The sequence below is a fragment of the Hemicordylus capensis genome, chromosome 2 (genome assembly GCF_027244095.1).
Source record: "Hemicordylus capensis ecotype Gifberg chromosome 2, rHemCap1.1.pri, whole genome shotgun sequence".
Classification (NCBI taxonomy): domain Eukaryota; kingdom Metazoa; phylum Chordata; class Lepidosauria; order Squamata; family Cordylidae; genus Hemicordylus; species Hemicordylus capensis.
Genome location: NC_069658.1, coordinates 215,355,863 through 215,382,643, shown reverse-complemented (window position 1 = coordinate 215,382,643; position 26,781 = coordinate 215,355,863). Strand labels below are relative to the sequence as shown.

Below are 26,781 nucleotides of genomic sequence, written 5' to 3'. Positions count from 1 at the left end.
TGCCAGGGAGGGAACTTGGAACCTAGATGCTCTTCTCAGAGCGGCTCTATCCCCTAAGGGGAATATCTTACAGTGCTCACACATCAAGTTTCCCTTTCATATGCAACCAGGGCAAACCCTGCTTAGCTAAGGGGACAAGTCATGCTTGCTACCACAAGACCAGCTCTCCTCTACTGTGGAACTTTCTTAGGAACATAGAAAGCCGCCTTCTATCGAGTCAGACCCTTGGTCTATCTATCTCGCTCAGTATTGTCTTCACAGACTGGCAGCGGCTTCTCCAAGGCTTCAGGCAGGAATCTCTCTCAGCCCTATCTTGGAGAAGCCAGGGAGGGAACTTGAAACCTTTTGCTCTTCCCAAAGCGGCTCCATCCCGAGGGGAATATCTTGCAGTGCTCACACTTCTAGTCTCCCTTTCATATGCAACCAGGGTTTGCTTGAAGAAACAGCCCACAGATACACTAAATTTGGGTGGTGTTGAGGATGGGTAGCAGTTTCCATTTTATGTCTTAAAATGCCTCGAGCACTCTGTTTAGCTTTATCTGTTCACACATTCAAAGCATGCGGCCGGAGCACCGTGTAGCTGTGCACACAAAAGGTCCCAAGTTCAATCCGTGGCAGCGTCTCCCCCCGAAACCCTGGCCAGTCAGTGTAGACCATACTCACCCAAGTGGACGGACTCAGTATAAGGTTCCCATTCATCAGCAACCTGCATAGCTCAGTGGCAGAGCATCTGCTTGGCATGCAGGTTCAGTCGCTGGCAGCATCCCAGGTAGGGCTGGGAAAGACTCCTCTGCCTGAAACTCTGGAGAGACGCTGCCGGTCAGTGCAGACCACACAGAGTCAGATGATCTGTCCTGAGGGGCTGTAGCTGAGTAGCAGCGCATTTACTGTGTGCGCGAAGATTCCAGGTCCGATCCCTGACCTCTCCAGGCTGGGAAAGACCTGCATCCGAAGCCCTGGAGGGGGGTTGCTGCCCGTCGGTGATGACAGTCTTGAAGCTAGACGGACCAGGGGTCTGACTGCACAATCAGCGTCCTGGGTTCTCTACCCGCCTTGCCTGCTCGGAAGGAAATGCCTAGCTCTTTCTGTTTTGCTGCCACGCAATCCCACGGAGCGTTGCCCGGATGCCAGTCTGTCTTTCAAAGAAGCAGGTGTTCGTGCAGCCTGCCATGAGCTTGTGTAGGTCTCCGAGGTCCTTGTACCTTGTTGTCATTGCTTTGTACCACTTAGCCCTTTGGCCCTTGGTGAGTGGCAGGGTGTTGTTTCCGGTAAGGTCTTTGCCGCTAGGAGTTAAGGAAGCCTCCGTCACAGGTAGGGAAAGGCTGATCTCAAGGTGAACCGGAGGGTTGGGGGGGGGCAGTGGGGAGCGGGACTGTGTTTTCCCCTGGAAGAATTACTGCTCCGTTACAGGCCTCTTTTCAGTTAGCCTCCACAAGGAGTGGGCAATTCTGCTCTGGATAGATTTCTAGTAACCCGTTTATGGTGATTCCTGCAAAAATATAGTGTCGGTGGGTTTGCGTGCTTTCTTTTTGTTTTAAGTTTGTCTGCCCCTTTATCACCCCAAGGCCTTGAAGCAGCTAGCATCAATACCAAGATGACGACGCTAATAAAAGAGAACACAATAATCAAAGACATATTGAATCCACCATTACAGAAAGGCAGTCCCCAAGGCCTGTCCAGATAGGCACATTTTTAACAGGGGCCTGATGGCCGAAAGAGACAGAGCAGCACAGACCTCCCAAGGAGGGGAGGAAGTTCAGAGCCTGGATGCAACTGCGGAGTCAAACTAGCCCCCACAGGCAGTGGTGCGTGGATCAGGGCCTCCCAAGAAGGTCTGAGAAGAGCACCATGATCCCAAACTATGTACCAGGGCCTGCTAAGGTATCTCAAGAGAACCTGAAATAATTAGTACTTTTTTTAAAAAGCCACCTAATGGTGCAGCGGAGAAATATTATTATTATTGTTGTTGTTGTTGTTGTTGTTGTTGTCGTTGTCGTTGTCGTCGTTGTCGTTGTCGTCGTTGTCGTTGTCGTTGTTGTTATTATTATTATTATTATTATTATTATTATTATTATTATTATTATTATTATTATTGCATTTATATCCCGCTTTTCCTCCAAGGAGCCCAGAGCGGTGTACTACATAATTGAGTTTCTCTTTCACAACAACCCTGTGAAGCAGGTTAGGCTGAGAGAGAAGTGACTGGCCCAGAGTCACCCAGCAGGTTTCATGGCTGAATGGGGATTTGAATTCGGGTCTCCCCGGTCCTAGTCCAGCACTCTAACCACTACACCACACTGGCTATTTATAATATAATATAATAAATAATAGAAAAATAATAGCCACCTAATGGAGCCTAGCAAGCAAGAGGTTGCCGGTTCAAATCCCCACTGGTATGTTTCCCAGACTATGGGAAACACCAATATCGGGCAGCAGTGATATAGGAAGATGCTGAAAGGCATCATCTCATACTGCGGGGGAGATAGCAATGGTCAACCCCTCCTGTATTCTACCCAAGACAACCACAGTGCTCTGTGGGCGCCGGCACAACTTTACTTTACTTTTTTTTAACGGTGGGGGATTGGGGTGCGGGAGCAAGGCTCCTGTGACCTTGAAGTACCCACCTGTGGAGGAGGTTGAGTATAGCATCTCTGAATGATCCACTGATCTGGTTTTCCCTCCTTTTAATCAGCATTCACCAGCAATGAGTCGTTTTGCCCTGATTCTGCTCAGGAACAGTCAGGAGGTTGTTCCAGCAGTCCTTAAAGAGCCCCTGGTGGCACAGTGGTAAAACTGCCGCCCTGTAACCAGAAGGTTACAAGTTCGATCCTGACCAGGGGCTCAAGGTTGACTCAGCCTTCCATCCTTCCGAGGTCGGTAAAATGCGTACCCAGAATGTTGGGGGCAATATGCTAAATCATTGTAAACCGCTTAGAGAGCTCCGGCTATAGAGCGGTATATAAATGTAAGTGCTGTTGCTATTGCTAAGTGCTTATGCAGATAGGTAGCAGAACAGTCTGCTTTCTGGCGAGGTTGCCTGATGTGCCCTGTGTGAATTCCTGTTCCTGCGGCATCTCTGCATTGGAGGCTGTCGGAACATCCACTCACCTGAATGCAGCATTGTCTTTTCTCCAAACAAAAGTGTGATTCTCACAGAACAATTCGGGCTGTGGCTCCTTTTAGGGTCCGAGTGTCTTAATGCTTAGACACCCTCCAAGTCAGCCTCCTTTGGAGTCATGTCTTTGATCATATACAGTCTTTGATCATATACATGATCCTGGCCTCTGGTTTTATTCCAGATGAAAATGGCTGAACACTCAGAAGTTTGGACCGCGCTGGTAGGATGCTCTCAGGGTTGAGTGTTTAACCGCGTGTTTAGGATGTTATCAGGGTTGCACGTCTCATCCTTGTATCTTGTCCTCATCCAAAAAAGACTCCCCACCTCGCCCCAGTGCAATGTGACACCTCCTTCCCACATGCATTCCCTTTCCATATATTTTATCCACTTCTCTGAGGGCGATTGCTCCGTGGACCCCACCCCCTGACCCAGCCTCTGGCCACACACCACTGCATTTGTGTACTTGGTGTTTGGGAGCAAGGGAGTGTCCCCATGTGCGTTCCCGCTTGTGTGGAGTGCACGGGTCCGCCCCCTTGTCCACCAATTTTGAATTTCTGGCCACTGCAGGTGTGGCCAAGAGGTTCATGATTGTGAGCCCTTCCCCTCTTTTATTGGATGCTGAGGACATTGAGCAAAAAGAGAGCAGAGATTGTTCATCAGGACACTTGTACGCTGAGCACATGGGTAGCCGTACGCACCATCTGTGTTAACGTTAGTTTATTTAAGAGAACGTCTTCCTCTCCATGAGCCTCACCGCCCATTGAGATCATCCAGAGAGGTTCGTCTGCAGTTGCCACCGGATCGTCTGGTGGCTACCCAGGGACGGGCCTTCTCTGTTGCCACCTTGAGACTCTAGAATGTGCTCCCTGCTGAAATAAGAGCCTCCTCATCTTTGACAATTTTTAAAAAGTCTCAACAGACTTATTTTTTCGCCCAAGGACTGTGGTTTTAGATTGTGTTAAGGTTTTCATTTTTGTTCTGTTTTATGTTGTTGTACACCACCCAGAGACAGAGGTTTGGGGCGCAGCGGGGAAATGCTTGACTAACAAGCAGAAGGTTGCCGGTTCAAATCCCCGCTAGTACTATATCAAGCAGTAGCAATATAGGAAGATGCTGAAAGGCATCATCTCATACTGCGTGGGAGATGGCAATGGTCAACCCCTCCTGTATTCTACCAAAGACAACCACAGGGCTCTTTGGTCTCCAGGAGTTGACACTGACTTGACGGCACACTTTACTTTACTTTACTTTACTTTACTTTACTTTACTTTACACACTTTAGATAGATAGATGGATTTGTTTGTTCATTTTTTATTCCCCCCCGCCCCCGGCCACAAACTGGCATCTCTGGGTGGTTTACAATAAGTACAACACAATAATAATACAGCATAATAAAAACACTAAATGTTAAGACCATTTTAAAATCACATTAAAATCTAATTAAAAGCTTGGGTGCACTTCTTAGATACTGCCAGAGATGGGGAAGCTCTTCCCAAGCCTCGTCATGATCAAGGGGATCAGGCCGCCTGCCAACTTCTAAAAAGGAATGCATGTACCATGCATAGGACATAGGGATATAGGAAGCTGCCGCCTACTGAGTCAGGCCCTTGGTCCACCTAACTCAGTATTGCCTGCACTGACCGGCAGCAGCTCCTCAAAGTTTCAGGCAGGAATCTTCCCCAGCCCTACCTGGAGATGCTGCCAGGGAGTGAACCTGGGAGCTTCTGCATCCAAATACTACTTCTGTGGTGTGGGTGCCACATGCCCTCCCACGTGAGCCCCACCTGAGGGCTCAGGGTGCTGTCCTGCGGCCTCTGGGGCATGAACTGGCAACCTCATGGCATGCCATATTGGCCACTGTGATTGGCAGCTTGTATGGGTTGGCCGGGTCCTGGCATCAGTCCTCACCTAGCCAAATGTTCGAGCACCACACACAGTCCTTGGCTGCAGGGAAGCCGCGGGGCCTGTTCTGTGCCTTGTGGCTGCTCCTCCAATGGGCACTGGCAAACGGGCAAGTGTCAGACGGCCAGGGACTGGCAGTCGAGGGAAGGTCGCCCCCGCCAGTGGCCGCGTTCGATACGTGCCAGAGGTGCAGCGACATCGCCAGCCTGTGTGATCATCACGGCAACTCTCCAGTTAGCAAGCTGGGTGGCCACCCAGCCAGAGGCTGACTGGCCTCACCAAAACCTTATCCTTTGAGGCAGCGGCTAGGATGGTACGATGCAAAATCGGAGACACAGCAGAGCCGAGTTGGCTCATTTTTGCCCTTGACTTGTCCAGCTGGTGACATTTGTTGGGTAGGGTGTGTGTGGATGGGTGTACGGCAGAAGTACACAGACATCCCCCCCCCCGCCACCGACCGCCTGTCTGTGCACTGCGCACTCATCTGCCATCTTATTCCAGGCTGCTTTTCAGCCCCGAGATGCTGAGACCATTTGGAGTCTAGCAAGGAATAAGGTTTCACAGGGCAGCAGATGCCGGAATAGGGGCCCACCTGCGATGTGTCCCATTGCCCTCTGGCAAGGGTGGCGGAGGGGAAAGTCAGCATGCCCTCCAGCATTGAACTGGGGAGGAGCTGCAAAGCAATCCCAGCCCCACCTGGCCCCTGAGGGGAGCAGGGGATTGTCCCGGACCTCATGTGGGAAACCCAGGTTCAAGCTTACAGACCCAGAAGGAAATGCTGTTTTTTACTTCTTTAAAAACAGAGATCCTGTCTTTTCCTTCCTTCCTTCCTTCCTTCCTTCCTTCCTTCCTTCCTTCCTTTCCCTCCCTCCCTCCCTCTCTCTTTCTTTCTTTCTTTTTCTTTCTTTCTTTCTTTCTTTCCCTTCCCTCCCTCTCTCCCTCTTTTTTCTTTCTCTTTTCTTTTTTCCTCCCTCCCTCCCTCCCTCCCTCTCTCTCTCTCTTTCTTTCTTTCTTTCTTTCTTTCTTTCTTTCTTTCTTTCTTTCTTTCTTTCTTTCTTTCTTTCCCTTCCCTCCCTCTCTCCCTCTTTTTTTCTTTCTCTTTTCTTTTTCCCTCCCTCCCTCCCTTTCTTTCTTTCTTTCTTTCTTTCTTTCTTTCTTTCTGGTCTTGTGGTAGCAAATATGACTTGTCCCCATAGCTAAGCAGGGTCTGCCCTGGTTGCATATGAATGGGAGACTTGATGTGTGAACACTGCAAGATATTCCCCTCAGGGGATGAAGCCGCTCTGGGAAGAGCAGAAGGTTTCAAGTTCCCTCCCTGGCTTCTCCAAGATAGGGCTGAGAGAGATTCCTGCCCACAACCTTGAAGAAGCTGCTGCCAGTCTGTGAAGACAATGCTGAGCTAGATAGACCAATGGTCTGACTCAGTATATGGCAGTTTCCTATGTTTCCTTTCCCTCCCTCCCTCTTCTTTCTTTCTTAGCAGCCAGCCAAAACTTTGATGCTTATACAAACTATTCTGGACAGGATCCAGATCCAATTGGTCAGGAGTGAGTCCCCTTGGCACGACTGGGATTGAAGTTAGTCATGACTAACTGGCCTCTTTGGATTCTCGTGGTGCTTAATCAACTCACAAACCTGAGTTGTCTGGCTGCTACCCTCGGGCCACTTATCCAGAGGTCCACCAAGATATAAACCTTCACCTCGCCCCGCAATTTGTCCACCCTGCCTGTTTGAGCACCCTAGACTTGGGAAGGCTGTTGGAACTCACGGTGGTGCCTAAAATCCAGATTGCTCTGCTCCGGCTTGCCTTCAGCGTCCTTGCGCACATGCAAACACACTCCCCGGCGCACCAGACAAAGTTATCCTTCTGACCTTTCTTCGGTTTTCGGGCAGGAAAGGCTGACTCTTCTTTCCATGGTGCCGGACTCATTTGTAACTGCTGTGAGAGTTAAAAGGACAAAGAATGAATCTATTAACCTCTGCTTTGCACAGAGAGCGAGTGTGCATGCTGGCATTCTGTTCCTCGCTCCCTTTTTTCCTTTGCCCCTGCTCCTTTTCATGCCTAGCTTTTTCCCCACCCCTTGTCTTTTCCTCCCCCCTGCCCAGTTCCCCCTCCCCTCCTGAGGATTGGTTGAGAAGCAAAAGATTTCTAACTCAGGGGAGGAACCTCGGGAATGCAGGAAGCTGCATTAGTCTATTGGGCCACCTAGTCTGGTATTGTCTGTTGCCTTACAGGACTAAACCAAAGGTCCTTTGAGCCCAGCGAACTGTTTCCAGCAGAGGTCAGCTAGATGCCTCCGGGAACCTTATAAAGAGGTCATAGAGGCAAGAGCTCTCCCTAACTGTTCCCTCTACCCCTCTCCAGTAGCTATTACTCTGAGATATACTGTCCCAGAACCGGAAAGATGAGTCATAGCATTGCTAACTAAATTGAACCTCCATCATCAGAGACAGTCTACCACTGAACACCAGGTGCTAGCAGCAAACAGGAGAGGCTTGTGGTCTTCATGCCCTGCCTGTGTGCTTCCCAGAATCAGTTGGCTATGCCCTGTTGGAAACAGGTTGCTGGGTTAGACGGCCCTTTGGCATGATCCTGCACAGTTCCTGAGTTTGAAAGGGAATTCGACAAATTCATGGAGGGCTATCATTGGCGATTAGCCGTGAATGGTGAACTGAACCTCCAGGCGCAGAAGCAGTCTACCTTTGAATAGCAGGTGCTGGAAATGCACCAAGGAAAAGCCATCACTTTCTTTCTTTTCCTGAAAGATCTGGCTGTCTACTCTTGGGAGCAGGATGTTAGGCTAGATAGACTGGTGGTCCGATCCAGCAATCCGTCTCTTGAGTCCTGGTGAAAAGTTAGAAGAGGCAGCTGCTCAGGGCATAGTGCAGGGAGGTTTATACATCAGTAAGACAGTTGGGCGTGATATTGTCGCTCAGTTGTATCGGAGGCGGTGCACCGTCCTCCCCGCCCTTGGAGTCGTCGGGCTGTTCCGGCCTCTGGGAGTAGCGTCCTCCGCCGATCTCATCTCGAATCGCATCACGCCTGCAGCCGTGGTTGTTTTAATTAAACTCCGAGGAATTCTGCACAATGTGCCACAAGATTAACATTTTTGTTTAATTAGGAGCACTCGGTAATAATAGTTGTCGCAGGCCTTCCCGGATGCACGCACTCCCTCCCGCTCTCACCCGTATAATATACACCTCGCCTGTCAAGAGGGGCTGCTCTATCTCTGGGCAGATTAATTAGTTCATGAAATTAACAAGCACCCGCCTGGGCCAGGGAGGGGCGGCGTTGGCCAGGCGTGGCATAGAATCGGCAAGCTCCCAGCCTCGGTGCATGATGTCACCTCCAGCCAATCGGGCGCGAGCCGCTGTCTGCCTGGAAGGAGATGCAACAGCTTTCTCGTAGGGGTGGGGGATTTGGTTGGCGGGGGTGTTTCAGGCCAACGCAGAGGAAATTGTGAATGGGATGCAGAGAAGGAAGCGAAACGCTTTCTCTCCTTGCTCTCAGGGCCAAATTGCACCTTACTTGGATTCTGCTCTTTGAAGGTCTCGTGGCTTACTCTGTAGAGCGCAGCTGCTTATGTGTGTGTGTGCATTGTGGTTTGCGTTGGGGCCGTGGAATGGAGCGAGCGGGCTTTAATCCATGGATGCCAGTCCAGCACAGGGCCATGGCCAAGGGTTGCATCTCCTCCCCACCATCTGTATATCGCCCCTGTTGTTGCTACTACTCACAGAGTTAAAAAAATAAGGCCTCCAACCCTAATAACAAGGCTTTTAGGGCTATGGGCACCTTAAGTGGCGCAGCGGGGAAATGCTTGACTGACAAGCGGAAGGTTGCCGGTTCGAATCCCCACTGGTCTCCTCTGAATGCCCCACGCACTTACACGGGGCATCTTGGGTCTTCCAGGGGCCAGGCAGCCCCTGATCCCCACCGCCCTTACAGGCTCCGTGACGCAGCCGGTAATCGTGTGGGTAGCCGATCCGGCCACCCAGGGCAAGCTCCCTGCTCATCTGCGGGGAGAGCCCAGTTAGGCTTTACACACGGATTGTGTGTTGAGCCTCAATGTTTGTATGGACACACAGCTGTCCATTTTATTATGGCTGGGGATGATGAGAGTTATAGTTCAGCAACTACCAAAGGGCCACGTTTGCTCATTCTTGCTCTAGGCGTATATTTGAAGTTGCCCTTCCATTCGGTAGGTCAATTTATCCAGTATTTCCTACACCAGGGTCTAGGGATGTGCAAATCGATTTGGATTCACATTGATTTGACTCAAATCTGGGTGATTCGAGTGATTCGAATTCAAATCGATTCACCCCTTTAAAGGGGCAATTTGATTCAAATTCAAAATGATTTTTTGAAATTCGAATTCAATTTGAAAGCCATTTGACACCTTTTAAAAACAATTCTGGTCCCCTGATTGGTAAAAAAAAAACAGTGCCCAAACAGGGTCAATTCGATTTGAATTCGAAACGAGTTTAAAAAATTCATTTCTTGCACTTCTCTACCAGGGTCTCGGGTCAAAGCCCTCTTCAGTGGCCCCAAATCCTTTTAAATTGGAGATGCTGGGATTTGAACCTGGGAGAAGAGGGCAGTGCTTCTGGGATGATGTATTGAGGTTTGGGAGTTTGCTTGTCCGTTCTGGGGGAAGGGAAGGATTTCTGGTAGGACCCAGAAATGTGCATCTTTTCTTGTCAAGCTGTTGTTCACTAGAATCTTTGTATTTCTAGCCGAACTATTTAAAAACTGGGATCAGATCTATCAGATTGTGGTGTTGTTGTTTTTTAAAAAAGTTCAAATGCTAAAAATGGATTGCTCACCATTTAGACCCTTTTGAACAGGTTTGGATGCTTTTCTTGCAGAACAGTATCAAATTTATTTTGCTTGCCATGCCACTTTGTGAAAGGAATGCATTGATAACTAATTTGAGAACAAAATTATGTATCTTTCTCAAGTGTTTGTGTCTGGATTTTTGCAAAGGTTTATGCCAAACCTAGGTTTTGCGTGTTATACAAACATTAAAACCCAGGGAAATAAAACATTAATCCTACAATCGCAAGTGGAGTGCTTAATAATTGAGCAACTTCTTTTGAACAAGTTACCACTTATAACAGAATTTTTCGGGGGGCGGGGGACATGGATCACACAGTGACAAGCTGAGTGTCTGCATTATAAGCTACTTATTTTTGACCGACTACTGCCTAATGCAATGAGGAAAATTACTCAGAGTAGTCCTATAGAAATGAAGACACGTTAGGTAATGTAATCCCCTGCTTTTTGTATTTAGGGGTTCGGTTCAGGCTGGAGGCAACTGACCTGTTCACGTTCCATTCTGCTTCATGGGGAAAACTCTTCTGGGTTGATTTCTGAGTTTGGTTTTCCCCTTGGATTTATTGGACACTAATATGCTAACTTGGTACTAACTTGGTACTAACATGCTAGCTTGGCAAAGAGGCAGCTTTTAGCATGGTGATTCTCTTTATTTAGCAGGGGGAGAGTAACTGGCCCTATCCACCCCCAACACAGTACCTCCAGTGACGGTTGCTGGTGTCTATCTTGTGTTTCTTTTTAGATTGTGAGCCCTTTGGGGACAGGGATCCATCTTCTTTATTTATTACTTCTCTGTGTAAACTGCCCTGAGCCATTTTTGGAAGGGCGGTATAGAAATCAGATAAATAATAATATTGTGTCTATAAGGTTCTTTTCTTGCTAAGCCATTGTGGACAACATAGAGAAATCTAAATGGCTGAAATTGCATACCTCCCCCACCCCCACCCCGCTGTTCAGTTTGGAATTGATTTGGCTACCCCAAAAAACTTGCCAAGTAGCCTAGCTTTTTCCAGTTCTGAAGTTTTGACTCCTATGCACTCCCAGGGACACAATGTGTAATGGGGACTGTATGCTTTCCTCCTCCAGAGCTGGCAGCAGGGAAGGGTCACTGGAGGTTTTATCCTTCTCATCTTTAACTGGCCTGGATGCTCAGGATCGTTATTTTCTTATGGGGTGCATGGGAGCTGTCATTTCCCAAAGGGATGCATGGGAGCTGTCATTTCCTGTGCCTCCCGGAGTTCACCTAAAGATCTCATTGAGACAGACAGTGTAATCTTCAGGTTGTACTTTTTTTTAATCCAAGGCTTTTCGTTTTCTAACCTCTCTGCTTTGTTGTCAACAGAGGACCAGTTGCCTCCCGGCTTCCCAAACATCGACATGGGCCCTCAACTGAAAGTGGTGGAGCGTACACGGACAGCTACCATGCTGTGTGCGGCTAGCGGCAACCCAGACCCGGAGATCACATGGTTTAAAGATTTCCTGCCGGTCGACCCCAGCTCTAGCAATGGACGGATAAAGCAGCTGAGATCAGGTAGGGGATAGTAGCTGACGTGGTACTGCCGTCTACATGGGAAGTCTGTGGATGCCCAAGATTTGTGTGGTTTTCTTTCTGGAGTGGGGGCGGAGATGAAATAAACAACTCTCACCAGTTCGCCTTTCCAGTGCTGATGCAACTGTCCTAAATCCAAGCCTCTCCCGGCTAATATTTGGTGCTCCCGGGGTTGCTTGTTGTGGAAGTGATTTCTGCGAATGGAGAAAGTAACATTGCAGCTGGTAATCCATGTAATTTTGTCCAAACCCTGAATACAGCGAGATATTTCTTAATTTCTTCTTACTTGCATAAGGCATTAATTCTTTGTGCAGGTTGTAGCCATTTGGAAATTGAGTTGAAGGCTTTGCAGGTCAGTGGACCGAATAAAGATGATTGATTGGGTTGAAGGCTGGTGTGATATGATGCAGCAGGCGTGAACCCGGATTTCCTCCCACTTCTGCAGTGTTCAAGGAGAACTGAGCAACTTGAACTGTCATTCAGCCGCCAGCCTTCCTTTTTCTGCTTGTATCAGGGCATGGAATATTAGAGTGGGAAGGGATCTTGGAGGTCTTCTAGGCCAACCCGCTGTTCGGCACAGCATCCCTGACAGATGACTGTCTAGCTTCTGTTTGAAAACCCCCAGCAAAGGAGAGCCCACCACTTCATGAGGCAGGCTGTTCCACAGCTCTTAGGGAGCAGAAGCTTTCACGGACAAGGGTCCACTTCATTGTAGCTGTGAAGTGTTATCCTCACAGGGTTGACATAGCCTGACATAATAAAGCTAGGTGGTTTTTGTTCTGGCTGTTTACTGTTGTGAGTTGTTGCTGGGCATCACTTGCACACACGTAAATGTTTGCATAAAATTGTTACACACTTTCTTCCTTAATCCGGCGAATGTAAAATGAGACCCACTGGTAGGGCAGTTAGGGTTAGGGTTAATGGTGGTTTTTTAAATTGTTTATATAAGCTCTGCCGTGGCAAGGATTTGAACCCAGGTCCCCTTAGTCTGAGACTCGAGCTACTACACCACACACAAGTTGCATGGATTACTCACTGTGAGGCAACGTACGTGTGTGTGTGTGTGTATGTGTGTGTGAGAGAGAGAGAGAGAGAGAGAGAGAGAGAGAGAGAGAGAGAGAGAGATATGTTAGCTTGGAAGAGAGCTTCTTCTTCACAGAGGTTCGGGGTGAGATTCTCCTCACCATAGAGCGGTGGTCACTGTGGGGATCGCCATCTTCACTTCAGACTCCATTAACCAGCCAGTCCTGCTGATAATGGACTCAAACATTTGGTCTCCACGATTACAAGTTGATGCCCAAATCGGAAACCTAAGAAATCAACTGATGTCTTGTTTGTGTGTAAAATAAGCGAAGAATCAGATCAGCACCGGAGCAGAATAACAACTGAAGGGATGCATCTGCAGTACGGATCTGAACTGGTTTAATTGTCATTCATCCACTCTTTTCTCCAGAAGACCCTGGGAATTATAGTTCTTGATGGGGATTATAGTTCTATTAGAGAATTATCAGCACGTTCACCAATCTGCAGTTCCCAGGATCCAATTTTTTGTGGCGTGGGTGGGGGTGATTGTTAAAGCACTATAAAACCAGTAAGTTTGTGTGGCGGATATAACAGAGGGGTCTGTTTCTGAATTATGCTATGTGGCTCAGTTTGTTCTGGGACTCCGCAGCTCCGGAATCCCTGAACTGAGTGCTGGAAGATGTGAAGTGGTGATGCTGTGTCTGAGCATATACAGAGTACGTTTCCCTCATCACTGGTCCAGCTTGCATCCCATTCCTGCCCAGGGTCAGGTGGTTTGACTGCCAGGCGGCCTGCAGCCTTGCCACCTCTTTCTTTGGGGATGAAGCAGTGGTCCCAAACCTTGCGGAACTGGTAGAACTGCATAGGAATCAGACAGCATCGAAACCCGTTGGGTTGGTAGATTGTGTTGGAGAGCAATCTCAAGAGACGCTGGCTGACGTGGCCCTCCAAACTACAGTCTAGCATCTCTGCCACTGCGTCCATCTGTCTGTTCACCTGTCCTTCCGCTCCAGTTTTCAGTTTGTGATTTCGTCTTGTTTCTTTTCAGTGTTCTTGCTTTGGTGACTGTTGTGTGTCCCCTCCTCTTGAGTTCCTGTTTCATGTCGGTGCATGTTTTTGTCGTGTATATGTGTGCGCGTGCCCATCTGTGCATTTTGACGTTTTGACAACTCCTTACTCAAGCAACCAAGAACCAGGGCTCATTCCATGAAATTGGTTCGCAAGAAATTTAGGACCGACAAAAGGACGTACTTTTCCACGCAGTGCATAATTAACCTATGGAATTCTCTGCCACAAGATGTAGTGACAGCCAACAACCCGGATAGCTTTTAGAAGGGCTTGGACTAATTTAAGGAGGACAGGTCTATCAGTGGCTACTAGCCTGAGGGCTAAGGCCACCTCCAGCCTCAAAGGCAGGATGCCTCTAAATACCAGTTGCAGGGGAGTAACAGCAGGAGAGAGAGGGTATGCCCTTACCTCTTGCCTGTGGACTTCCCAGAGGCATCTGGTGGGCTGCTGTGGGAAACAGGATGCTGGTCTAGATAGGCCTTGGGCCTGATCCACCAGGGCTGCTCTTATGGGGGTGGTGGAAATAAGGGATATCCCTGTCTCCCTCTTCCAGTGCCTCAATTTCTCCTTTTGCAAGGAGACTAAGACACCCGTTCAGACAAGATATATTCCTTATGGAGTATCAGTTCCATACCCTATCCACGTGTGCTCATTTGGAGCCTCTCTTGACAAGTCAACAGGACAGGGATCCTGGATCGCCAGGTGTGGTTGGACTAAAACTCCCCCAAATCCCAGCCACAGTGGCCAAAATGACTGGGAATAAGGGTAGTTGTACTCCAGCCATGTCTGGTTGGAGACCCAAGCTGGAGAACCCCTGCAATAAGGGCTAGAACCTTTATTTTTTTTTAATTAAAAATAATTTAAAATAAAATGCATTTTCAAAAAAATAAAGCTGAGATCCTCAGGAAGATGAAGAGAATGCATTTTAAAAACCTGAGATTCTCAGGAAGATGAGAACATTGGGCCTCATCCCAGATGCTGGTGATTGTTTTATTGCGTTCCAGCAGGATCATGGCATGTGTGCAACGGAGGCTAAAATAAAGAGGGGTGTGGGGGCAAAGGCAGAGTTTTAGCTGTGGATTCAGCAACTCGTGTCTTGCCATGCTGAAATGAACACCACCTTTGCTAGAAGCATCATAACCCACAGGAAGAGTTGACTCTGCCAATCTGGAAAAAAAAAGGTATCTCTATAAAGCCAGGCTGCACATAGGGGTGTGCACGGAACCAACTGGCTCGATTCGAATCTGACCGGGCCAGTTCGGTCTGGCACCCCTTCGAACCGCCCACCCCGGTTCGGTCAGGGGTTTTATTCGAATTTGTTTTAAAAAATCATTACCTTCTGCCCCTTCGGAGGGCTTCCTATAGGTTGCAGGGGGTGGGGTCCGTGAACATTCCCCTGCCCCCCGCCAGCCTCTAAAATCACCGTCACGGCCCGCTGTATTGTTATTTTGGAGGTCACCATTTTGGAGGCCGCTGCACATGCACAAATGGCCGCTGAAAGGCCTGGCGTGGCCCAGAGACCATTTATGCATGCGCCGTGGCCATTAAAAAAAAAATTAAAAATGGCCGCTGAAAACAAAATGGCCACCACCCATGAGTAAATGGTCTCTGTGAGGCCCTGGGCCATTCCCGGCCTCGCAGAGGCCATTTCTGCATGCACGGTGGCCTCCAAAATGGTCACCGCGCCAATTTATGGAGGCCTGAACAGGCCAAAAAATAACAATGCGGCGGTGGTTTTAGAGGCCGGCGGGGGGCAGGGGAACGTTCACAGACACACACACACCTGCAGCCTATAGGAAGCCGCCCAAAGGGGCAGAAGGTAATAAAATTTATTTTAATTGTTTTTTTTTTAAATTAACGAACTGGCTGGTGGGGTTTGGTACCGGTCCGGACAGAACCGGGGGGAGTTGGATTTGACTCCAAACCCCCTAACCCCCCGACTGGTTTTGCACACCCTAGCTGCACAATGTTGGCCCGCCAGCTGGTGTTGGACTACAACTCCCACAATCCCCAGCCACAGTGGCCAGTCGTCAGGGGTGGTGGGAGTTGTAGCCCGGCATCTGCAGGAGGGCCGAAATTTTGCAACCCTGCTTTAAAGACATGCTCTTGATCTGGGGAAAAGAGGGATAGAGGCAGCTTAGTGGGGAAGGGGGGGAGCAAGATTGACCAGAGACCTCCCACTCTGCAGGAACAGCCCTTTTAGACCCGGCCCCCACCCCGCCCCCATTAAGGCACTCCCTTTGCCTTGAGAAATTCAGTGCTGCTGGAAATTTGACAGCTTCCCAATTAGCCCTCTTTTGTTTCTTCCAGAGTGAGGTTCGCAGAGCCTCCCCGAGAGTGGGCAAAACAGATTCACCCCCCTCCACCCCCCCAACCCAGGGTTGCCATAGTCTAGCTTTACAAATCCAGGAACCTAATTTGCATATTATGTAAATTGACTTGCAACTAATTTTTGAGCAGAATAGTGACTGCACGTTTTGCTCCATGACTCCGCTTCTACAAGGGCGAGAGCTTAGCTCCCCCCCCCTTTTAAATGAAATCTGAAATCCCGGCAAATCGGGGTGGGCTAAGCAATAGGGGGGTGAGATGCTTAAAATCCGGGTGAAACCTGAAATTCCAGGGGGGTGGGGCATGGCAACTCTACACCCACCCCTGAATTTTGTATTCTGACTCAATGATTTCACAAAGGCCATCCGTTTATGTCAGACTATATTTTAAAACGAGCGCCCGGGAGGTTTAGGGCCCCTTGTGAATGGAATTTGGATCTTGGCCCAGAGCCTGTTCTAAGGGCCCGATTACACAGGAGGTTGAGCACTTCTTTAGAAGGCATGCTGGACCCAGAACCAGACTGAAAGTGGTCAGATAAGCTGGACAGGGCCTAGTCCAGGCGCCACAGTGAGGGGAAATGTTCCTTATTTCCCTCTGCGTTGTATTCACCCTAAAAATCCCACTCCCCAGTGACTATTTTGGAGCATATTGTTGCTTCGGGTCTTATATTCAGAGTGCGGTATCTTAACCTTGGGTCCCCAGATGTTGTTGGACTACAACTCCCATCATCCCCAGCCATGGCCTTGTGACTGGGGATAATGGGAGTTGTAGTCCAGCACCATCTGGGGTTCCAAGGTTAAGATTGTGGAATGCGAGATTGTGGTATGCGCTCCCTGCGGAGATACGATCCTCCCCATCTCTGGCAATTTTAAAAAAACACCTGAAAACCCATCTTTTCGCCCAAGCTTTCTCAGCTTCCTAAAAAAAAAATTCGGTTTTAATGTCTGGATTATTTTTAAATTTTTAAATTGTTGATAGATAGATAGATAGATAGATAGATAGAATAAGAGACCCTGCATTAATAAGATAGAATAAGAGACCCTAGATAGAATAAGAGACCCTTCTCTTCTGCACCATAGCCTGGATCTGGATCTGTTCCCTGTGCTGCTGGTATATTATGATGCAAGACCCTCCTGACAAGAGCGTTGTTTTGGTTTTTTGGTTTTAATTAAGAGATGGAATTAAAGGGGTACCATCAAATCATGCCTTTTCCCGACAACGTGTCAGAGTGGCAAAATCCGTACTTATTTTGGTGAACAGCCTCTGCCGCCCCTTCAGACTCTTAAAGGAATCTGGGACCTTGATTGCTGTGTGCACAAAGAGAGGGGAAGAAAGGCCTCTTTTGTACTTCATGAGAGGAAGTGTGCCTTCAAAGCTTTTTGCTCATCACAAAGAAGCTGGAGGAGGAATACCAGCAGGCACTAGACAGCTGGATTTTTCATCTGATCCCAGGAATTCCCAAACAGGGCTGTGAGACCAGAGTTAGAATGTAGGGAGGAATAAATTTTAAAAGTCTCATGTGAGCTCAGACATATCGCAGAGGAGGCTGCCTGTTGGATCTCTGCATGAGTTACTGCACTGCCTTACCCAAACTGAGACAGGGAGTTCTGCCACATTGCTGAATTAAGTCAGTCAAAATTACCTGTCCCCAGAGGTTGCCTTTTCATCTCTGCATGAGTCCCTGCTCTGTGCTTTCAGTCTGGCCCACCCAGAACAGCAACTCAGATAGGGGCACAAGTTGAGGATATGCTCCTCTAAAGGCAGGGTCACTCATGCTTTTTTTAAAAAAACGAACTGTGAAAGCCAGTAGTTTTGGATGTTTTCCCAGTGTATATTTCCGGAGAAAAGTCCCTCTGTACCCAAGCTTGGGAAGCAATGTTTAAACTGTTCTTGAATGCCAAATGAATTGAATTGAATAATATTGTGTGTGTCTGTCTTGTGGTGTTCCTTTTTAATTTAATTTAATTTTGTTGGTAACTGGCTTATAACAACGTTCTTGTTATTTTTTTCTGTTTTCCTTTTTATTTTGTAACATTCAGATACCTTTGGTAAGTGTGGTTTCCGCTTAAATAAATCAATTATTATTATTTTTAATAAAAAGGATTTAAATCACAATCTGCTAATGCCCAGACCCACCTCCTCCCACCCTTTAAACTAATTCCTTCTTAACGGCTTCTTCCAATAGGCATGTCGCTCGCCCTTTCTACTAACGCCTTCTTCTGTAGGGATATTCTGCCCGTTTTTAATGGACTTAACGACGGGGTATTGCAGGCTGCCAGAAATAAGCACGTTAACTCTAACCACAATTTCTGAATTCTCAGCATAGCCAATCTTACACCCGTGTAAGGAACTGAAGTTAAAGCGAACAAACAAAAAACCCCAAAAATCTGCCTAACATTGGATAGCTTCTGCAGTACAAGCTTTGCAAGCTTTTGTCCTGGAATCCCCCAACGCGAAATGTGCTTGGAACTCCTAAATCAGCAATGTTGTCTTTTTTTGTTTCCCTCAAAAAACTAACACAGGGCTTGGAGTTTCACATCTAATACAGCTGTTTGTCGGAAATGTTATTGAAGTAGGATTTGGCGAGGGGAGAGGGAGACCGTATGGGTGAGGCAGTGGGCAACTTTGTAAGCCCCCCAGACCAATTGGAGGTGGGAGGGGTTAAGGGTCCAGGGGTTTAGATAAGGGTCTGTGGGCAAAAAGTTCAGAATTTGGGGTGGGCGGAGCAAACTAGGACAGGGGTTCTCAAACTTTGGTTCCCAGATGTTGCTGGACTACAACTCCCATCATCCCCATCCACAAAGGCTGATGGAAGATGTCTTCCAGCAACATCTGGGGACCAAAGTTTGAGAACCCCTGGACTGGGAGAGAGTGACAAGGTGAGAGCTTATATGGATAGTAAACTCCCTTTATTCAGTCTTAAATTATGTCAGGGGGTGGCTTCACATGGGTTTATGGGGAGGCCCCATAGCTTAGGGGCAGAGCTCCGGCCTCAAATGCAGAGAATCCAGGGGTTTGATCCCCACCGTTTCCACCTAAAACAGGTCTGCACAGCTTCGGCCCTCTAGCTGATATTGGACTACAACTCCTATCACCCCTAGCCATGGTGGTCAGTAGTCAGGGATGATGAGATGTAGCCCATCAACAAGTAGAGGGTTAGTTGTGCAGTCCTGACCTCAGACACTCACCTGAGACTCATCATGACCCCAGATCCAGGACACACACACCTTCCATTGCAGAACAAGACGGGCAGTTCAAGGGATGAGATGGGGCAGGGAGGCCCTGCACCTTTGGGACTGACCCCCACCCCCACACCAAAAGGCCAGCAGAACTAGAGCCAGTGCCCCACCACAACCCAAGAAAGCAGCCCTGCTTTCATCCTCTGACTCAGAGAAGTCTTTTGGACCTGTTAGTCCAGCATCACCAGAGACAGCTGTTATAAAATTAGGCAAGGCCCCTTTAAACAAATAGCCTCCATCAGAGAAGGGGCAGGGCAATCCATATGACCTGGGTAGCAGTGATAAAAACCAGCAGTCAGCTCCAAGCATCTGCTGGAGCAACATCCATCTGTTGCACCAACCTCTCTTGCTTAGAACTCTCCAAGGTGCTCACCCCATCCCCCTGGAGCTGTCCAAAGTCTCTGTTCCTCTCAGATCCCTGTCTCAACCTGGAGCAAGACAACTGATATGTGGGAGGGGTGGACACACTTCCACCACCACTACCAAAGAGGGTTGTGCCTCCTGGTGTGTGCAGACTGGGCTAGAGAACCTGGGGCACTCCAAAGTCCATTCCTTCAAAGCTTTGTCCCCCTATGTGTGGGTGGAGAATGAAGGCAATCAATCACAGAGTGTTGAACTGAACTTCTCCTTGCTTGTAGGGAACCGCTCTGTCAACCCAGTGTGTTCAGAATACCAGAACCACAAAAGCTGCCCAAATTCAGTGCATGTTTTCATGCACTGCAGGCTCAAATCCTTGTTCATCATGCTAATTACTTCACATTGACCCTCCCTGTTCCCTCTCGCCACTCTTCATGTGGTTTAAACCCCCTGCTATTGCTATAAACGAAAGGGTGAAATTCATCAGGCTCCTGGATGGGGAAGTGTCCAACAGGTAAAGCTTTTCTTAGTGCTTCTTGAGCCAGGGTGAAGTTACACCTGTACAACACCAGCCTGCCACTCTGATTTTTTGGTTTTTTAACAAAAACCGCAGGATCCCTGCAAAGTTGTGAGGGGAAAGCGGCCGTTGTGCAGTCTTGTCGTATCTTGCTTTATCCGCTCATGTACGTACTTTCTCTCTCTCTCCTGAGAATCAAGTGCCCAGAGAGAGGGAAACATGGGCAGTTTCTCTGGGCCCCTGCTTTTCAGGAAGATGCACACAGGCAATGAACCCCACGGCGTCCCTCAGACGGAGTCAAGCGACTCCACAGGAGAGGCCTCTGGGAGATGATTTTGCAGCGTGCTATGAGACTGAGGGGGAAATTGCTCTCCTTGTTCTCCCCCCCAGGAGAATTCCATTAGCAGATGACCTGGTGGAGACTTTCATCTTGTAGCTACCATGGAGACAAGGCTTTGCTTTCTCTCTCTCGCTAGCGCTCTCATTCTGATCTTTTGTATGTGGCTTTCCTCTTTGCTAAAGGGGCCTCCCACCTCTGGGGCTCTAATTTGATCACCCAAATCTGGGTTGAACTGTAAGAAGGTATGAATAGATGATTTGGGGGGGGAGGTGTTCCTGAGAGCGTGCAGACTGCATTACCCTTGCGACTGCTGCTGTAGAAGATTGGGGTAGCCAGATTGTTGCTAGGAGAAATGGTTGCACTAATACTGGTGCACATCAAATAAATAGGTATTGTAGAGCCAGAAGGGATCAGAGATCTTCTAGTCTAACCCCCGCTCAGTGCAGGATAAGGGCAATGGTCATGTCTCCCTTGGTGAAACATCTTACACTTGAGGAATCAGTGACCTAGGCTACAACTGACCACCATCATCCTCCAAGGAACTCAGGGCGATGTACAGTATTCTCCCCACTCCTGTCATAAAAACCTCAAAATCTTCTTGTAAACCGCCCAGAGATGTAAGTTTTGGGTGGTATAAAAATATAATCAATCAGTCAATCAACCATGCAAGGTAGGTTAGCTGAGTGATAGCACACAGGGCATCCTGGAGAGACCACCCAAGCGCACAGGGCATACTGGAGAGACGCGTCGTGGCAACACACGAGCAAAAAGATGAGGTTAACGGAGCGCTTGCTAGGTGGGCTAGCCGCCTTGGGAGCACCGGGTTCGCCTGCAAGCCCGGTGGTTCCCACGATCCCTGAAAAACGGGCTAAGCTCCCTTAACCCGCTTTTCAGTGACCGTAAGAATAGCTTCTGTGACTGGCCCAAGATCATCCAGTGAGTTTCATGGGGTCTGTGAGGATTCGAACCTGGGTCTTTCAAGTCCTAGTCTGACACTCATACCACAACATCCTGCGTCCTGGCACAGGCTGCCCACAGTTTCAGTCATATGGAAACCACTATTATTATTTTAACTTGCGTGAGAAAGTATTTGCTTTAACCTTACAGCTCTCTGTGGGTTTATATTTAACAGCTCAGCTGTGTGTGAACACATGCACTCTACCTTGATGGGCATTATTGCGTAATGGTGCCCAATTTAATGTATATAGAGATCTATAATAAAAAGGTTGGATTGTGTGGCAAAATACACTCCCAGCCTCTGGGCCACTATCTGGATAGAGTCGGTGCTGAGAGACAGAAGGCTAATTCTAGACCCTGGGATAACACAAACACCTCTCTTGAGAACAGTCAGCTAAGTTTTTTAGGAATGTTTGGGACTCTGGGGGATTATAAACTCTTGCTAAAATCCCCTCTTTGCTGGTCTCCCTCCTTGCACTTCGAAAACTGAGGTCTCGAGCTACTTAGATGGGAAACTCCAACCATTAAAAAACCTAAAAAACTACCATCTGTGGCCTGTGGGTTTTTCCTCGCCTTGTGCTTTTTCATAGAAGCAGAGAATGACAGAGTGTTAGAGCCGGAAGGGGCCTTTTGAGGTCTTCTAGTCCAGCCCCCTGCTCTGTGCAGGTCAGCACTACAGCATCCCTGATGGATGGCCGCTCAGTCTCCGTTTGAAAACCTGCGGCAAAGGAGAGCCTACCGCTGCTTGAGGCAGGCTGTTCCACTGTCCCACAGCTCTCGCTGTCAGGAAATTTTTCCTAACATCCTGCCTAAATCTGCTTCCCTGCAATTTCAAGCTATCCCCAACTTAGATAAGTTGATATCCGGTCTGAGCTAGACCTTGTTCCACAAACCTCCCCCCTCCCCAGTTATAAACTTGAACTTCAGCAGGGTTGTGGCCAAATGGCTTGCCAACCCCAGCAAGTGAAAAAAATCATTTTGGGCTTTGATCCTGCTTGCTCCTTGCCCTCTTACCATGTTTGAGTCCTTGCTTGCTATTCAGTCCCTCCAAATCCCACCCCAAACCTCCCGCTTAGCCTCGTGGGAATTGGCTCCTGTTGGAAGGAACCAGGGGGAGGAGGGTGCAAGTTCCAGTCCCTGGCAGTATCTCCAGGCAGGCCTAGAAAAGACTCCTGCCTGAATACGTGTCAAGCCACTGCCAGTCAGTGTAGGCAGGACTGAGCTAGCTTAATCATGGGCCTGACTCAGCATCAAGTAGCTTCCCCTTGGAGATGGGGCTGTCGCTCAGTGGAAGAGCATCTGCTTTGCATGAAGAAGGTCCCGGGTTTGCTCTGCAGATAAGGCTGGGGAAAGACCCTCCTGGGTCTTAAACCCTGCTGGGCTGCTTCCAGCTTGTGCGAGCAGTACTGAGTTAGGCAGACCAACCATCTGCCTCAAGAGTGTGGCTTCGTATATTCCTCAGGAGCATCCATATTGCAGCCAAGAGGTCCCGAATGGCATCTTCAGGTGGGGCCGGGAAAAACTCCTTCCCGATAACTTGGAGAGCTGTTGCCAGTCAGTGTAGACCAGGGGGGTTTCCAACTGTGGTCCTCCAGATGTTGCTGGACTACAACTCCCATCATTCCTGACCACAATTGACTGTGGCTGGGGATGATGGGAGTTGTAGGTCAGCAACATCTGGAGGACCCCCGGTTGGCAACCCCTGGTGTAGAGAAGACCAGACTGAGCTAGGTGGACCAAGGGTCTGACTCTGTATAAAGCAGCTTCCTATGTTCCTGTTTTGTCTTTAAGTCTTGCAACTTAGTGAGGCCCGGACAGACATAGGATAGAACATCGGAAGCTGCTTTATACTGAGTCAGGCCATTGGTCCAGTTAACTCAGTATTATCTACTGCGCCCGGCGTCAGCCCTCCTGGGCTTCAGGAAGGATCTTTTCTCAGTCCTGTCTGGAGATGCCAGGGATGGAACCTGTGACCTTCTGCGTGTAAGAAAATTCTCTTCCACAGAGCTATGACCATTGCCCTAAGGAGAATATCTTACGGCGGACCGTGCTCACACATAGTTGCCCATCCAGATGCAAACCAAGGTGAACCCTGCTTAGCAAAGGATCAATTCACAGTTGCTACCACATGACCAGCTCTCCCCCTCCCCACCACCCCCGTCCCTCGTCGTTCTCTTCCAAAATGCTTCAGGTCTGTGTCACAGATGGTAGATTTTTTCCCCCCACTCTCTGATTTCTGAGACAGAAGGATGTGTTTTAGGCTGTTTTGTTCCCACCGAATAAATCCACAACCCTCTGCTACTATCCCTTCTCTTCCTTGCTGCTCCTCCTCTCTCTCTCTTGCTGACTTCTAAAACTACCCAGCTGTGGGGGCTAAGTCAACCCTTTCCCCCTCTTATTTCTTGCCTCTCTGTTTCTTTCTAACCCCCTCCCTCAACAAGCTAACTAGCCCTGCTTTTATTAACCTTAACTAGCTAGTAACTGTAACTAGATGCTAACATGTTTTTTCTTTAGTTTTTAACCTTGTGTTTAACTAGAAACTGAGTCTAACTAGATCCTTAACCAGCTCTAACCATATAACACTCGCCCCCTTCCCACCTGATAATTAATCATGAATAATAACCCATTTTACCCTCTATCCTGAAAATGGTGCATTAATGCTGCATGGAGGGTGTGTGTGAGATGGGAAGAGGAATTGGAGTGAAACATAACCAAGATAAGGGAACATTTTCTTGTGAAGACAGAGGGGCTCTGCCACAGCTGTCCTCTGGTTGCCTTTGGCATGTTACTTAACGAAGGGTTTTGAAAGTAGTATTTGGAAGATAACTAGATAACACCACTCTACCTGGGCAGCAGCTATCAAAAGCCGCACTCAGCTCCCAAGTATCTGCTGGAGCAACATCTGTCTTATAGAGTGGTGCCTGCTTGGAGCTGTCCAGGGTCCTGATCTCTTTCCCAGCTCTGCTTGCTTGGAGAAGATAACTAACATTTCGCACAAAAAAGAAAGAAAGAAGGCAACACTACAATCCCTGTACTGTGCAAACAATCTCTCTTTTGAACAACAGCTCTTTGCCTTGTTTTCAGGATGGGGGTAAAAGCTGATAGATTTCTATAATATACATTTCTTGACTGAGTTATGCAGCAGGTCTTGAAAGCCAGTGGTGGGAAAGGATCCACCCGAGCCATTTTACAAGGAAGGTGGCTTCCCAGCTGCCTTAAATCAAACCTTGAAGATCACGTCAATTAATTAATTTTCCTTTGCCTGGGGTGGGGTGAAGATGAGTAAGGTACAATTTCAGTCAGGGCTCAGTGCAGTTCTGGAAACATAGAGTAGCTGTGATTACCTCTGAACATATGCAGAGTGTCAAATGTGCATACATGCATACACATATAGGGTAAGAGGAAATAGCTTCTAGGTAGATGCTGTTTACCTTTTTAAAAAAGAAATTATTAACAGGACTGACTTGGCCGGGAATGGCCATGCACAGTTAGTAGGATTTTAGTTTTATTTTATTGTCCTTGGCATCCTTCCTCCAAGGAGCACAGGGCAATATACATGAAATTATCCCAACAGTATTTTCTCTCTGCAATTACCCTATGAAGTAGGTGTCAAGGCCCTGGCGCCAGAACCGCCCCCCCCCCCCCCACACACACACACGATGTGGCGGACACTTCAGGGATGTGGGAAGGCCCGGTAACCTACACTCTGGTCAACCCTTTGCCATCAGGACCCCACATGACCAGAAGACACAGCCCTGCTTTTATCCTCTGACTCAGAGGAGTCCTTTGAAGACCTGTCACTCCAGTGGGTCCCCCAATTCTGCTCGAGCCAGTGCTCGTAAAATTGAACAAGGCCCCTTTAAACCACAGGGCCTTCCCTGGGAAGGGGCGAGGGCCACACCACTCTACCTGGGCAGCAGCTATCAAAAGCAGCATTCAGCTCCAAGTATCTGCTGGAGCAACATCTGACTTATAGAGTGGTGCCTGCTTGGAGCTGTCCAGGGTCCTGACCTCTTTCCCAGCTCTGCTTCCTTGGAGAACTGTCTACAGTCTGGGTCCCCCTTGCATTCCTTCCTCAGTAGGGGCCCTGGTTTGGCCTGGAGCAGAATAGTAGGTTGGGCTGGGAACGGAGGGATGACCCATGATCACCTAGTAAGCTTCATGGCTGAGCAAGGATTTTGAACCTGGATCTCCTTCATTCAAATCTAACAATCTGTCTACTGCACAGCTTAGATGGCTTTCTAAGCATAAGGATCTTAAGTACTCAACTACATGTTACATTTAGCCCATCTTTAAGAGATGGACTTAACAAAGGAAGCCTTGTGGGGTGAGGAGCAACAAGGGCCTCTATCTTCCCGTGAAGTCTGAGAATTAAGCCGTTTCCAAGTGCTAAATCCCACCTGAATGTAATTAACCAAGTTTCCCAGGCCAGGATCCTTGCAACTGTATTAGTCCTGGAAATAAAACCAAAGATTGGTGCTCCAGTACAGTTAATGCAACCCCCTTGTCAGCTGTTGAGCGTGGAGTGTAGGATTTCAAAAGCAGGACAGTGAGGAATTTCTGCTTTCTCTCCTGACCAATGGCAGCTACAGTTGCTAGGCCTGCCTGCTGATTGGCCACACTGAACATGAGCATCCACCTGTCATAATGACATCATGTTTCCAGATGCTCATTCTCACCTCCTCCTCCTCCTCCTCCTCCTCCCTCAAAACAGACCCAAGGGGGCAGCATGGGAAAGGTCTCCAGCCACAAACAATCTTCCTTTTTTTGCTTGGGTTTCCTTTCTCCCACTGGCAAGTCCTGAAACTCCAGGGTTTTTTTCATTCCTTTTCACTTGTTTCTTCTTTTGTTTTCCTTGCAGAAGGTACTCCGATCCGAGGTAAGAGCACCTTACGCACAAAAACCACACATGCCCTCTTGCCCGCTCCTAAATGCCACGTGCATTTGATTATAACCAGTTCTCGTTCCATGTAGCTGTGTGATGAATCTGGAGTTGTGTCAGCCTTTCTCCATTTGTGGTTTCTTGTCCTGTTTTGTGTCCCCGTCCCCACCCCTTATTTATTTTTCTCCCCCCACCTTCCCCACAGTTCTGTTTTCCTTTTCAGTAAATGTACATTCCTAATTCTCTTTGCTTTTTTCCTGGCTGGACTCTGCCACTTTCCTTCTGGGACCAGGGGAGGGAGGTGTCTGAGTTCCCCATGCTTTTGTGATGTATGGTGTAGATCAGGGCTACTCAACTCTGGTCCTCCAGCTGTTTTTGGACTACAGCTCCCAACATCCCCAGCCACAGTGGCCAATAGTCAAGGATGATGGGAGTTGTAGGCCAACTTCTGTAGGAGGGCCGAATTTGAGCAGCTCTGGCGTAGATTTTTGAATAAGGAAGCTGCTTGAGAAAACAGTGGGTTGGTATACTTCTGGTTTTCTGCCTGCCTTCTTCTTTTTTAAAGAAAATCCTTATTTCTTCACAATCAACAAAGGTGACAAGGTTTAATTTGAATCCAAACTGTGGTCCAAGACATGTGGAGTGGGAAATTAATAGGGCTGTGTGG

General features: G+C 48.3%; 1 protein-coding gene across 13 annotated transcripts in view; it reads left to right on the top strand.

Moving 5' to 3' along the window:
• Positions 1-26,781, top strand: part of PTPRS (protein tyrosine phosphatase receptor type S) — a 346,861-nt gene that overhangs the window by 205,109 nt on the left and 114,971 nt on the right. For all 13 annotated transcript variants that reach the window (XM_053301444.1, XM_053301445.1, XM_053301446.1 and 10 more), the window contains one exon: positions 11,197-11,385. In XM_053301444.1, coding sequence (XP_053157419.1) covers positions 11,197-11,385 — 189 coding nt within the window. The remainder of the gene's footprint in view (positions 1-11,196; positions 11,386-26,781) is intronic.